The sequence below is a fragment of the Eupeodes corollae genome, chromosome 3 (assembly GCF_945859685.1).
Source record: "Eupeodes corollae chromosome 3, idEupCoro1.1, whole genome shotgun sequence".
In the NCBI taxonomy this organism is placed as follows: domain Eukaryota; kingdom Metazoa; phylum Arthropoda; class Insecta; order Diptera; family Syrphidae; genus Eupeodes; species Eupeodes corollae.
The window spans coordinates 135,547,260-135,559,789 of NC_079149.1; the positions used below are offsets into that span (position 1 = coordinate 135,547,260).

The 12,530-nt window shown below is 35.0% G+C and overlaps 3 protein-coding genes across 3 annotated transcripts; 1 reads left to right on the top strand and 2 right to left on the bottom strand.

The window, feature by feature from the left end:
* Positions 1–2,420: 2,420 nt before the first annotated feature.
* Positions 2,421–4,890, bottom strand: LOC129951960 (vacuolar fusion protein MON1 homolog A). Its single transcript, XM_056064350.1, has 4 exons — positions 4,133–4,890; positions 3,914–4,065; positions 3,621–3,822; positions 2,421–3,538 (listed from the first exon to the last, which is right to left on the bottom strand). The coding sequence occupies exons 1-4, from the start codon at positions 4,705–4,707 to the stop codon at positions 2,890–2,892; spliced, it is 1,578 nt and encodes a 525-aa protein (XP_055920325.1). The 5' UTR covers positions 4,708–4,890; the 3' UTR covers positions 2,421–2,889.
* A 746-nt stretch (positions 4,891–5,636) lies between these two features.
* LOC129951037 (transforming growth factor beta regulator 1) lies at positions 5,637–6,796 on the top strand. Its single transcript, XM_056063028.1, has 2 exons — positions 5,637–5,826; positions 5,893–6,796. Exons 1-2 carry the CDS (start codon positions 5,719–5,721, stop codon positions 6,778–6,780), a joined length of 996 nt encoding a protein of 331 aa, XP_055919003.1. The 5' UTR covers positions 5,637–5,718; the 3' UTR covers positions 6,781–6,796.
* On the bottom strand, positions 6,795–9,089 carry LOC129951036 (etoposide-induced protein 2.4). The gene is made up of 5 exons (XM_056063027.1): positions 8,733–9,089; positions 8,377–8,597; positions 7,684–8,283; positions 7,541–7,615; positions 6,795–7,444 (listed from the first exon to the last, which is right to left on the bottom strand). The coding sequence occupies exons 1-5, from the start codon at positions 8,745–8,747 to the stop codon at positions 7,216–7,218; spliced, it is 1,140 nt and encodes a 379-aa protein (XP_055919002.1). The 5' UTR covers positions 8,748–9,089; the 3' UTR covers positions 6,795–7,215.
* Between the last annotated feature and the right edge of the window lie 3,441 nt (positions 9,090–12,530).

Genomic DNA, 12,530 nt, shown 5'->3' on the forward strand with positions numbered 1-12,530 from the left:
CAAAATGTTTGCCTTTTAATTAATACCAAAATCGGTGCAAAATAACAGAAGTTGATTTATTTTTTTTGCTTTAATGTACAGTTTTTTAATATGTCTTGAATTAAATAAATTAATTCATTCTGATATCTTATTTTTAAAAATATTTTATTTTATTTTTTCACTTTTATAGAAAGTTTCTTCCGAATTATTTTCTTCTATGGTGATACTTGGAGAAATTCTTCAACAAAATGTATCTAGAATTAAATCATCGTGTTCATCATACTGAAATTGAGTGTAAAATTTTAAAATTCCAATCACAATTAAATATGTTCAAATATCAAATAATTAAACTTAATAAAATATCAGTTGACAGCATAAATCTGAGTCATCATAGATGATACCAGGGCTAAGAAATTGGTTTTCTTTACATTTAAGTTCTGTCAAAATTTCCCCATTTTCATAATCAGCGTCCACAAACTCCTGATCAATATTTTCACTAGCTTCTATTACTTCTTCTTCTCCTACTATTGGTTGTCAAATTCAAACAAATCAGTTGCTTCCCTAATTTCTTCTCCTTCAATGTTTTCCTGATTCAATTGGTTTTCGAACTCAATTTCTCTCAAAATGTCCCGAGAACTCCTGATCAAGGTTTGCATCAGCCTCTCCTGGTCTTACTTATAGTTCTTTATCTTCTTTTGACTCCAATACGTTTGATGCAGATCCCTCCTCTTCACATTGAATTTCGGAAAGTTTGGCTTCATCAATAATTGCTTGCGATGACTTTACGTCAATATTAATAATTTCGGATTTTGGCAATTGATTTGCAAATGAGGGTTGTGCTTCAAACTGCCGAATTTCGTCCTGATTATCAGACATTTTCTGATTGAATTCATCTTTAGAACAATTATTATTTTTCAATGATACTCAAAGCTTTTTAGACTTTAATTGTATTACCAATGTGGATGTAACTCGGTGCAATAACATTATCATCGCCTCCCGAAAATTCCACCAGAAATGTTTGTTTTGCGGAAGAATTGCACAAATGTTTGTTTTATTGAAAATAAGAATATGGCCAGATGTTTTTTTGGAAAATAAACCAAAAATGTTAGAAATTGTGCCCAGAAAATCTAACAGTATACCTTGTATATTCTTAACAATCCATTAATATTTGCTTTAATTATGGCAAATCATTATTAATCAATAATTAAGTTTCTGGCTTTTTTATCTATTTTGGATTTTGGGCCAAATTTCAATTGAAAAAACGTCACAAAATTTTAAGAAAAGCAAATCAGAAAACAAGAAGTTTTTATAGAATATTTTGGTCAAATCTCCTAATAATTAAAAAGAGTCAGAATCATTTTTGTCCAAAAAATAATCTGGTGCAATTTCGAGAAGCCTACATTTCCAGTCGTGAGAAACCAGAAAAGTACTACGAATTTTAATTAATTTGACTCTAAACATACATTTTTTTTAACTCTTAACTTGCAGAATTTTTGATTAAAATATTCAGAATTGTTAGTCCTCAGTTCCATCTAACTATCGCCCAAATCCACTTATATCTATGCTTTTCAAGATCACTAAAACGCTGATTGATTATTATCAGCTCAAGATATATTCTTAAGACCGAAGACTTCTAAATAACCTGCAGCCATTATAATATTTTTGATTTCCGTTGTATTAGAAATTATCTTATTTGGATCAACAAATAGTGAGGTCTTACAACCTCAAAACAAACGTAAACAAAAGTGTTCATTAAGGCTCTGTTTAGTTTCCGATACTCTTTCTCTTTTTTTTCAATGATGAAAGTATAAAATTTCTAATCGTTTCAAATCGAAATTTATCGAGTTCTGGTTAGTATCTATAAAATTGGATTGATACTTTAGTAACTTCCTTAAATACGTTCAAAATTATTGATTTTAAAATCATTGTGAAGATTTATTAAATTTGTGAAGATTTTTCGGTTGATTGGGTTTTAAGAAAATGACCACTCAAATTGGTGGAAATAGCCAATGAGGTGTCAAGTCACAACCAAGAACCAAATCCATCGTGGGAACATCAACTTTAAATAATAAACGTTGAGGTTGCAAATTGAAGTTCCCACGGCAAAGTTTTGGACACTTTACACCACAACATCATTGATTCATTCTTGTCACTTCGATTTTTTTTAACCGTTTTTTTAAGACCTTCAGAATTGCTCATCAATATTGCCTCGTTCCCCCCTTAAAACGAACGTATTGTCAAGTATAGAGATTTGTTGTTTAGCTGTACTTTGCAATATATAAAAACTGCAATATTACTTCTTTTGATTTAAAAGTATTATTCGCAGTTCAAATCATTTCGATTTATAAAAAATAATTAATTCCTGCTTTGAGTGTCCTCCAAATAATCTTAAATATCTTAAACTTCCCACAAAACCTGAAATAAATTTGAAGAATAATAAATACAAAATGTTATTGCTTTTTTATTATTTATATAATTTTATAAGATATCGGAACATTTTGTTAACCATTTTTACTAAATTTTTTAGTCTTAAAACAAAAAAATATATATAATTATAATAGTAATAGCATAACTCAGAACGTAATACAATAAAACGACAAAAGAAGAAGAATCTTTATTTAAAGGTACAAATATTCAACTAAATCAATCAATATACGATTTAAATTAAATAAATACCCAAATAATAAATCGTTATTATTATTATTATATTCAGCTACACAGTGAAGTAAAAAAATAACAAGTTATTTATTTAAATTGCCTAAGAGATAATATTACATACATTTATATTATATTTTAGTATATTGGGACGTTGGGAGCATAATCTTTCATCATCATCACAATTTATTATCGTTTTCATTGCTTCCATATTTTTTTCTCTCGCACACCATCGAAGACATAAATAGATTAAAATCAAAATGTCGGATGGTTACGTATGAACAAGACTTCATGTTCCTTGTCAATCCACTTTATGAGTTTGTCAACGTATTTTATAACCAAACCTTTATCGACCATAGGTTCAAAAACAGCATACAACTCGGAGGCAGCTGTTACCCAGGCTAGAACGACTTCCTTCTCTTTGACTTCATAGATCAATTTAAGGGGTCTGCTATTGTTGTGTATGCGATGATGCAGGTCACAGTAGATAGCTTCCAAACGCTCGAATTCCGAAAGGGTTGTATAGGGGGGATTTATTTCCGAGCACAACAACTGATGCGAGGATGATTTTGGTTTGTACAGAAAATGCCTTAATTCTGGAATTCCAATTGCTGATAGACTAAGTTTTCCATCGTTTTGAGGGACATTGTTGATCTGTTCGTTTATAGCTTCAAGGCAATGCGTTCGACGTAGTTTTTCAGTGATCTTTTTCTTGGCGTCGGAAAGTGTAAAGAAAACATCACGATCTACGGAGAGCAAGAGTAAGCACGCCTGACAATCGGCTGATAGGTAAGAAACATGCGCATGCAGGTACCCATTCATGTCGAATTTGGGTAAGCATATAGGCATCCAATTCTCGACGGTCTTAAGGCTTTCTGAACATTCGATTAGACTGAAAATTAACCTGAAAAAATAATGGTTATGACATCATCATAATTTAAATGCGTTTCCCCGTTGATTTTGTAAGCTACAGAAATATGTCTTACCTCAAATCCGCGGGATGAATCGAATACTTCTTCATGCGAACCAACGCAATTAGTTTGTTGTTAGCTATTAGCACAGCAAATACTAGATTCTTAATTTTGGAACAATTGCTTTGGATGGCGTTGGTGATATTTGATCTGGTTGTCGTTGATAATGGCATCACTCGAATAGAATTTGTCAGAAAAGTAAACACGTTGTTAGTAACTGAAAATAAAAGAAAAACAAAATAACACCTCATCTAATTTCTTTGATAAATGAAGCCCACTTCAAATGAGACACCTTGTATTGAACCTACTTTTTTTGTTGCTACTATCATTGGCCAGCAAATGGAAGATCAACCTCTCACTGCCCGCCAACAATCGACGCAAATCGAAATTTTTTCGCTTCTCGAATATCTTCGTCATATGCGAATAAGTTAGAATGGACAAAATCTGATTATACACATCGCTGGAGATGAAACAGAATACTCTACATTAAATAAAAGACTTAAAAAGGAAGATTCAACACATCTTACGATAATTGCATCTGCAATTGCTGGACACTCATGTTGGTCCTTGACGCAGCCACCAGTATCAAAGAATTCCGAACGAGGAAGACAAATTTAATGCCCTCTGCATGAATAGAAGTTATTGCATCCTGACCATGCTGCACAAAGCTCACTAACGCTTGAATCACTCCAAACAGAGTGGCCAACTTATCTTCGGTGCCATGCAACGAATAAATCGGCTTCCCCGCTTCACTGAGTATGAAAATGTGTTTTTTCTGCGACAACCATTCACTGTCACTGAGGTAGTCTATATCCTCCTCGACTACCGAATTCGAGGATGTTGCAACACTTAAATTATCCTGAGACCCTCCTCCATCTAGTTCCTTGCTCTTCTCACTCGAAAACGAATCCGATTTGTTTACAGTGCCATTTGGTTTAAGGGTTTGTTGTTGTTCCTGAGACGATGATGTAAGCTCTGCTTGGATATCCTGAATAATACTGTATTTGTTGTCTTCTTGATCTTGAAAATATTCTGCCCCTTCTGCGTCCGCAAATTCGTCAACGGTTGTGTTGTTCGAGGTGGACTCCTCCTCTAAATCCATAGTGTTTTATGTTTTTAAAACAACTTGTTTGATAGTGCGAATTTAGCCTTGAGAGTTATTGCATTATGCGTGTAACCAAAAGTTATGAATTTTCTTTATAGTTTTTATTATTTAATTATATTTCTCTTTTTCATGCAATGAAAAAGATTTTTGTTTTGTTGCAAGGCTCTTTATTCGATTCGATTCTGAAACGTCAGTGTCAAAAAGTGACTGATACAGTCTGTCATGCAAAATGAGAACCAAAATGTTATTCTAACTTCAAGTTCTGCTTGCATCGAGTTTTTTTTAAAGAGTTTATGAACTTTAAATTAGTTTCGTAGAAAATAAGCAATAATCAGTTTTAATTGTATAATCCTGATTCGTTACTGGCTTGAGGACTGTCTTCACTGCATATGCGGCACTTTTGCTTGTTATGAACTTCCGAAACAGATTTATTTTGTTCCATGTTATTTTTTACAACTTTAAAGCGTTATTTTTTCGTTGAATAAGTCGAGATGAATTTCAAAATCTTGCTGAACCATGGAAACTTCTCATGCAGCTGAAAAAAATAAACACTTTATTCTTTTCTTTTTTCGATATTTATGCTTCATTTGTGTATAATCTTAGTAGTATTACTATTGAAAATATTTTAACACATTTTTTACTGTAAATTTCTTCCGCTAGAAAAAATGCAAAATCTTTAAAGTATTAAAAAATCAGTAAAAAAGGAATGAAATTTTAGGTCATATCTAACCGACTTTACTTTTTTAACCTGAATAATTGAATTTTATCTGAAATTTTATTCAAATACGCAAATTTTGAAATGTTTTGTATGTCCATTTTGTTAGTTAGTATAAACTAACATTAAGCGTGTTCTGAAGGAAAAAGAAGCAAGCAAATAACTTTCAAACATCCGCTGTACAACATATCAAACCTGCTGTCAGAATAATTTCAATTCCACCAAAAAATTTTAAACAAAAATAAAATTTTCCAAAAAACTCGCAATTTTTGAGACCCCTAAAGTAAGATAAAATGTCCAAAACCATTTATTATCAAAACAATCAATATGCGCGTGTAATGAATCTAAAATACAAATCCAAATATAAAAAAATCAAACGAATTATCAAGAATTATGTTTTCGTAAGTCAAAGTAAACAACTTTTAAAAATTGATCAAAATGAACTAATTTCTTATTTATTTAACTAGGAAAATGCTGCATTATGCGATCAAATAGCCCAGATCCAGGAGGACATCATAACGAGCAAAGAAGAACGTCGTTTTCTACTTAAACGCCTCATAAAACACGAAAGTGATATCGAACTGACTATGAAGCAAGAAAACAACACCTCGGTCAATGGAGATGCCACAACGCCGGTGGCTCCTCGAGTCCCAGGTAAGCGTGGGCCGAAGAAACGCATCAAAGTCGAAGATGAAACAACTACAAAACCGAAAAAGGAAAAGAATCAAAGCGGGAAATCAGGAGCATCTAAAAAATCCACTGTCATTCAAAAAGTTCCCTACGACGCCCACGGAAAACCCATATTTCCAATTAACCTCGGAGGTTTTGTTCTCCATGCCTTGGGTGAAATCATGTCTGAAAATACAAACTTCCACACTGAGAATTGGATCTACCCCGTCGGATATCTGGCTACTCGAGTTTTCTCCCATCCAAAGGAACCCGAACGAAAATGTGTCTTTACTTGTAAGATTCTCAACAACTCAGGAGTACCCCAATTCCAGATAATTCCTGACGCCGAATTTGACCATGTCTTCTTCGGAGAATCAGCCAATATCTGCCATCTAGGTCTTCTCGACACAATTGTCCGAGTTTCCGATGTCGCGAATCTACCACTACGCCCCCAAGGCGAGCGGTTTTTCGGTTTAGGTAACCCAACTGTGATGTCTCTGCTGCAATCCCAGCCGAATTTCAAGAAGCTGCAGAATTTCAAGGGATTCATCGTAGACGGCGGCTATGCCATCGAAGACAAGGACCCCACTCTCAGCTACGAGGCTCTGCAGAACATGATAACCATGTCTGCGTATCACACTGTCCCCGAAGTCAAAGAGGAACCTCCAGATGAGTTATTGGAATAAAAAACCATCAACCATTTTTGATCTTTTTGCTTATTTTTTTATTTGAAGTAAAAAACACCTTGATTAACACTAAGAAAAGGAAAAACACTCCTGAAACTTAAAAGTACGTTGTTTTTCTTAAATTGTTGTTACTTGTTTTGCTCACATAGCATTTCTAGGGGACACAATTGAAGCAAGGGGATTATTCTTAGTCTTACTAAGCTCAATACAAAAATCGTATGTTTTTCTTCGTATTTAGTTACAAATTAAGTTTTCGACTTGACCGTGATTATAGAAGACCCTAAGCATTATTTACACACAAATTAAAAAGAAAAATATATATAAAATAAAACGATGCGAAGCTAAGGTTGATAAGCGAGAGAGGAGAAGGCGTGTTGTAAGTCGTAAGTCGGTCTACCGTCAGGAGTTGTATATAGATCGCTCTTCTCCAACTAGCTACCGTAATCTCTTATTGTTGACAGCGGCAAAGGATTGACGTAAATTGCTGACGCTTGATGCCGCTCCGGTCGAGCGTCTTTCGGGAGTTGTATTATTGCTTGGCGGGTTGTTTGATCGATAGTTGTGTGGAGGCGAGGCAGTGACTGGTTTTCTCACACGAACCGATCGATTGAATAGCAAATTTGAGACGGCAACAACGGGCGAAAAGAGTCTCAGTGGGATGTCGCTGAAAAAGGAAATATAAACAATTCATGGATGAAATTAGATGAAAAAATTTAACTGACAAACAAATCGTTGTAAAAACTAAATCTATAGAACTTACCTCGCACCGACAACAGGCAGGGCTTCGTTTGCACTCAGTATGAACAATGGGAAAAATATCGAAAATATGCAACTACTGCTCAGAAAAGAAAAAACAAATTTATTAAGATTAAAACTTCAAGAACTCCGTAAGCCAAACCTTACCTCACAATAACAGAATTAGATAAATTAGTCAAAACAGTCAATGGCACACCGAAACCCAGAAAATATGGCCAATTGCATTCGATGTAGCTCAGTCGTTTGTGTAGCTCCCAACCCATATTGAACCATTTATACTCGAATGAGTAAAGAGAGTACAGCAAACAGAGATGGACGAAGCACAGGATACGTCCAACATAGTTGAAGGGTAACAAGTTGACGAGCATACTCTGCACCAGAAACAGCGCCTGGACAAGCAAACTGAAGAGAAAGTCTGCTATGAGTTTGCTGATGTTCGGTATCATCTGTGGTCGGCCTTTGCGAAATTTGTAGGCTGCATTGGCGATGTCCTGGAACCACAAACTGCTGACAACTTTACTGAGAAGAAATATCGGCAGGACCCACATCATTCCGAAGAGAATTGACAGCAACGATTGCAGCCATCCCCACACGTAGTGCAGTTCGTCCGATTTGCTGCCATAGAACCAGGTGAGTATCAGCTTGAGGCCGGGTAGAACGAGGTTCTCGAAGAGAATTATACTCAGCCACGTGAAGCCACCGTTGAGTGCACAGCACTTGAAGACTTTCATTGCTATTTTTAGCTCACTTAAATCGAAAAAAGAGAAGAAACCCAGACAATTAAATCATTAAGGTAGATCTAGCGATAGTACTATTACAGAGGTGATTAGATAAGCTTACCCTTTTTTAATATTATTCGCACCAGCAGGTGCTTTAGATCCTATTCTACGTTCATCAGCCGCTGATGACAGTCTTTCGGGATTCATCACAAAGTCGCTCATTGTCGACTTTTCGATGTTCTTCAGATCATTTAGACGATTGATCTGGCTGTCTATGTAAAAGACAAAGGCAATGCCTTTGATGCTATCAAAGATTCCACTAAAAACTCCATAAGAAGTATTCTGAAGAGTGAAATAAATTTCATAAATCATTTTATGGTTTGTTTTTGTTTTCTTTTTTCTTTAAGAAGAAAATGCAATTTGCAGCAGGGAATAAATCCTGCGCGATGTACAATGCATTCGAGGTTCTTTGTTTACCTTTATCGTATCCATTTGAGAGGAACAGGGAGTCACTGTGGTGGTCAGGGTAGTTAGAAAACAATTTTGTACAAAAAAGAAAACACTCAAATCACTTTGCCAATTTTAGGAGTTTCGTTTCGTTAATATATTCATTTATTTTGGGATGATTGTCCACAAAAGGGACTGCAATTTGTCGTGATAAGAAAATGAAAAAAAGGCAAACAAATATATGCGTAGCTTTATAATCTTCGTTTATTTTTCTGTCCGCCTTTAGCACAAATAATGATGAAAAATAGAAAATATACTTGTGACTTGACTGCGCTGTGGGTGCTTGCTGCACTTTTTCTTTCATTCAATTTCAACTTCAACAACACACTCGACTCATGACAGTTGTTGAAGGTGACAATCGAAATGTCAGCTGCTTTTTGATGACAAAACATTTTTCCAACGGAATTATTTGGATTTGGAACGCAGAGAAAAGAAAACAGGGTGAGTTGTTATACAATGTTAAATTTTTAAAAGTTTGTGAGAATTGCGTTAAAATGTCACTCAAATTTATACCATGGTTCTTAACACAAAGGTTGTTAATAAAATCGGTTTAAAAAAATTTGTAAAGGAAGGTAAATGTGGTGAAAAATTGTCGTTTCTTACGACAGAGATGATAATGTTATTTGTATTTGGTTTCTTTTTGAATTCCTCTTGTTGATAATATGCAAGTAAAGCTGACCATAAAAAGATGTTCTTAATAATGATACTATTTATATTCAATTACTCGGATGATATTGTTATAATTGGAAGATCAAAGTGTGATGACAGTGGAGCGAAGAAAATGGGTTAAGTGGCCAATGAGGGCAAGAACAAGTATGTATACGATGTCATCAAAAAAGGACATTGAACAACGACGTCTTGGACAAAACGTCACCATGGACAGCTATAACTTTCAGGTAGTTAAGGACTTTGTCTAGGAACCGCTATTAACACAGACAACGACACCAGTTCTGAAATCAAACGAAGAATAACTCTTGCAAATCGCTGCTTCATTGGACTTAGAAGGCAATTGAGAAGTAAATTCCTCTCTCGAGCATCTAAAATCACCATCTATAAGACATGATGAGAATGGAGGAGAAGATATGAAGACGAACTGTACGGGCTGTATTGCAACACTGACCTTGTTAACAGAATTAAAGTCCAACGACTTAGATGGCTGGGTCACGTAGAGCGAATTGACATCAACGCTCCAGCCCGGAAGGTCTTCCAATCCAATCCCGAGGGATGGTGCAGTAGAGGAAGACAGTGGCTCTGGTGGCACACTCAGGGGAAACTGGAGACAGCTAGCTAGGGACCGAACTGACTGCAGACGCATGTTCGTTGAGGCCCCGGTCCGCCCCGGACTGTAGCGCCACCTTAAGTAAGTAAGTAAGTAGTTATCTAGGCTATAATAAGCTTCACTTAAAAATCTACATCAAAGTCTTAAAGGCTCTCCTAATCCATAAGACGTTCCCCTAATAGTAATGGCCTTAGTTTTATAGCTCTTGAAGGTACATAATATAAAGGAATAAGAGCAAGTTAATTTTTGCAGTCTACAAAACTACAATGAATGTCACGAACAAACATTACACTATACATTTCTCTGCTTAAATGCAGAGTTTGCATTCCAAGTAACATAATATGTTTCATCTATCAATCATTGAAATTGGAAATATTGTCAAAAAACTTGATAAGCAAATAAGTGCTCACCACGACAACCGTTGACATACTATACATGGACTGCTAGTGGTGTGAATTTTCCATACAAAATTTGAATAAAAATGGTTCCACTTCAAATTAGCTACACTAGCACTTTCAGGCACTGTCGCAAAAAAAGTTATGAAATATTTAGCGACATCTGTTTGTATTTAGTTGAGATAAGCTTTTTCTGACATAGAAAGTACTGAAATCTAGTATAATTTGTTGAAGACAAACGATGCCATGTTTTTTTTTGCTGTTAGCAGTGCTGTTGTTTTGAAAATTTCAAGAGTAGTATTTTTCATTATTTTGGGGAGCATTTTCTTAAATTGAGGAGTAAAACAACAAAACAATTGAGGAGTAAAACAACAAGCTCCCATTTTTCTGTGAAATTGTTTTTAAGGAGTTCCTTAGCAGTTAGTAGGGCATTTACCGTTTCTACCTTGAATGAATTTTGGTTTTTATTGTAAACCAAATACAAATTTCTTTTCCGTTTTATTTTGGGGAGTAGTTTTCGTCCGTGGGTAGAGTAGCAGTTGACTCTGAAAATAGTAAAATACTACTATAGTAGCAAAAACGACAGCAGTGGATGTGAGTATTAAATTTTACATAACTTTTCCGCATAGCCCTCTTTGCGCTAGTGTTTTGTCCGTTAAAAGTGGAACCATCGTGAAGTTGGCTACTAGCAGTCCATGTATAGTATGTCAATGACGAAAACTATTATTATTAATGGCTTCCATACACAGCAATTTATTTATGAATAAAATCAATTAACCAAAATTGAGCTTGAACACATTTCTCCGACGATTATATTGTTTGCAAAGTAAATTTCCATAATTTGGATGACTTGTTCTGGTGTTGGTAGTTCCCGTGGCATGACAGTTAGTGCGTTGGACTGTCATGCAAGGGGTCTTGGGTTCAATCCCTGCCTGTGCCACCTTAATTTAAAAAAAAAAATAATTTTCGTGGGTACTGTCTCTTGCGAGGAATTGACAAAACCTTCAAGAGTAATTCTTGTCATGAAAAAGTGCTTTCTCAAACTAGCCATTCGGATTCGGCCTAAAATTGTAGGTCCCTTCCATTCTTGACAACAGTACTCGCACACAGGAATGGTTGAGAGTTGTAAGTCACTAGGCCGTAGTTCTCAACGGACTGTTGCGCCACCCAATTTATTTGTTCTGGTGTTAAAAGATTCTTGATGAATTATTGAATCCTGCCCAAATTTTAACACAGTTTGATATTCTGAACTGTCAAACCATAGACAAAAACTGTCAGAACTTTTCATGTGGCTAAAAATCACCTTATATATAAAATCTGTAGTATTCTCATGGAGAAATCAATTTTAGTGCATTAAATTCATAAAAAAGCCTTTAAAAAAAAATGCTTAAATTTCTTGCTGGCGAAAATAATTGTTTAAAGAGCCAATACCTTAAAACAAATTCATAAAGGGCTAGTTATAGTTATTATTTGTTGTCATAATTAAATCCAATCCAATAGTACCCGTGGCATGATGGTTAGTGCGTTGGACTGTCATGCAAGGGGTCTTGGGTTCAATCCCTGCCTGTGCCAGCTTAATTTAAAAAAAAATAATTTTCGCGGGTACTGCCTCTTGCGAGGAATTGACAAATCCTTCAAGAGTAATTCTTGTCATGAAAAAGTGCTTTCTCAAACTAGCTGTTCGGATTCGGCCTTAAATTGTAGGTCCCTTCCATTCCTGACAACAGTACTCGCACACAGGAATGGTTGAGAGTTGTAAGTCACTAGGCCCTGGTTCACCACGGACTGTTGCGCCACCCCATTTGATTTGAATTAAATCCAATCGTTGGATTTTTTGACAGATCACTTATAGCGAAAATATGAAAATAAATGGAATTGTAAAAAATATATAAATTGAAATCTTTTTCATCGATTATATTTATAACCTTCGATTTAATTTTATGAAACAAAAAAACGAATTTTTATTTATGTCACTTTGATTTTTCATTACTATATGTTCTTTGCCTTAAAGCTCATTGCTTTTGTTATGTTCAACAATTTTTTTAAATTTTAATAAATACTTTTACACATAAAAATGTTCATTCTTTCCTGTAA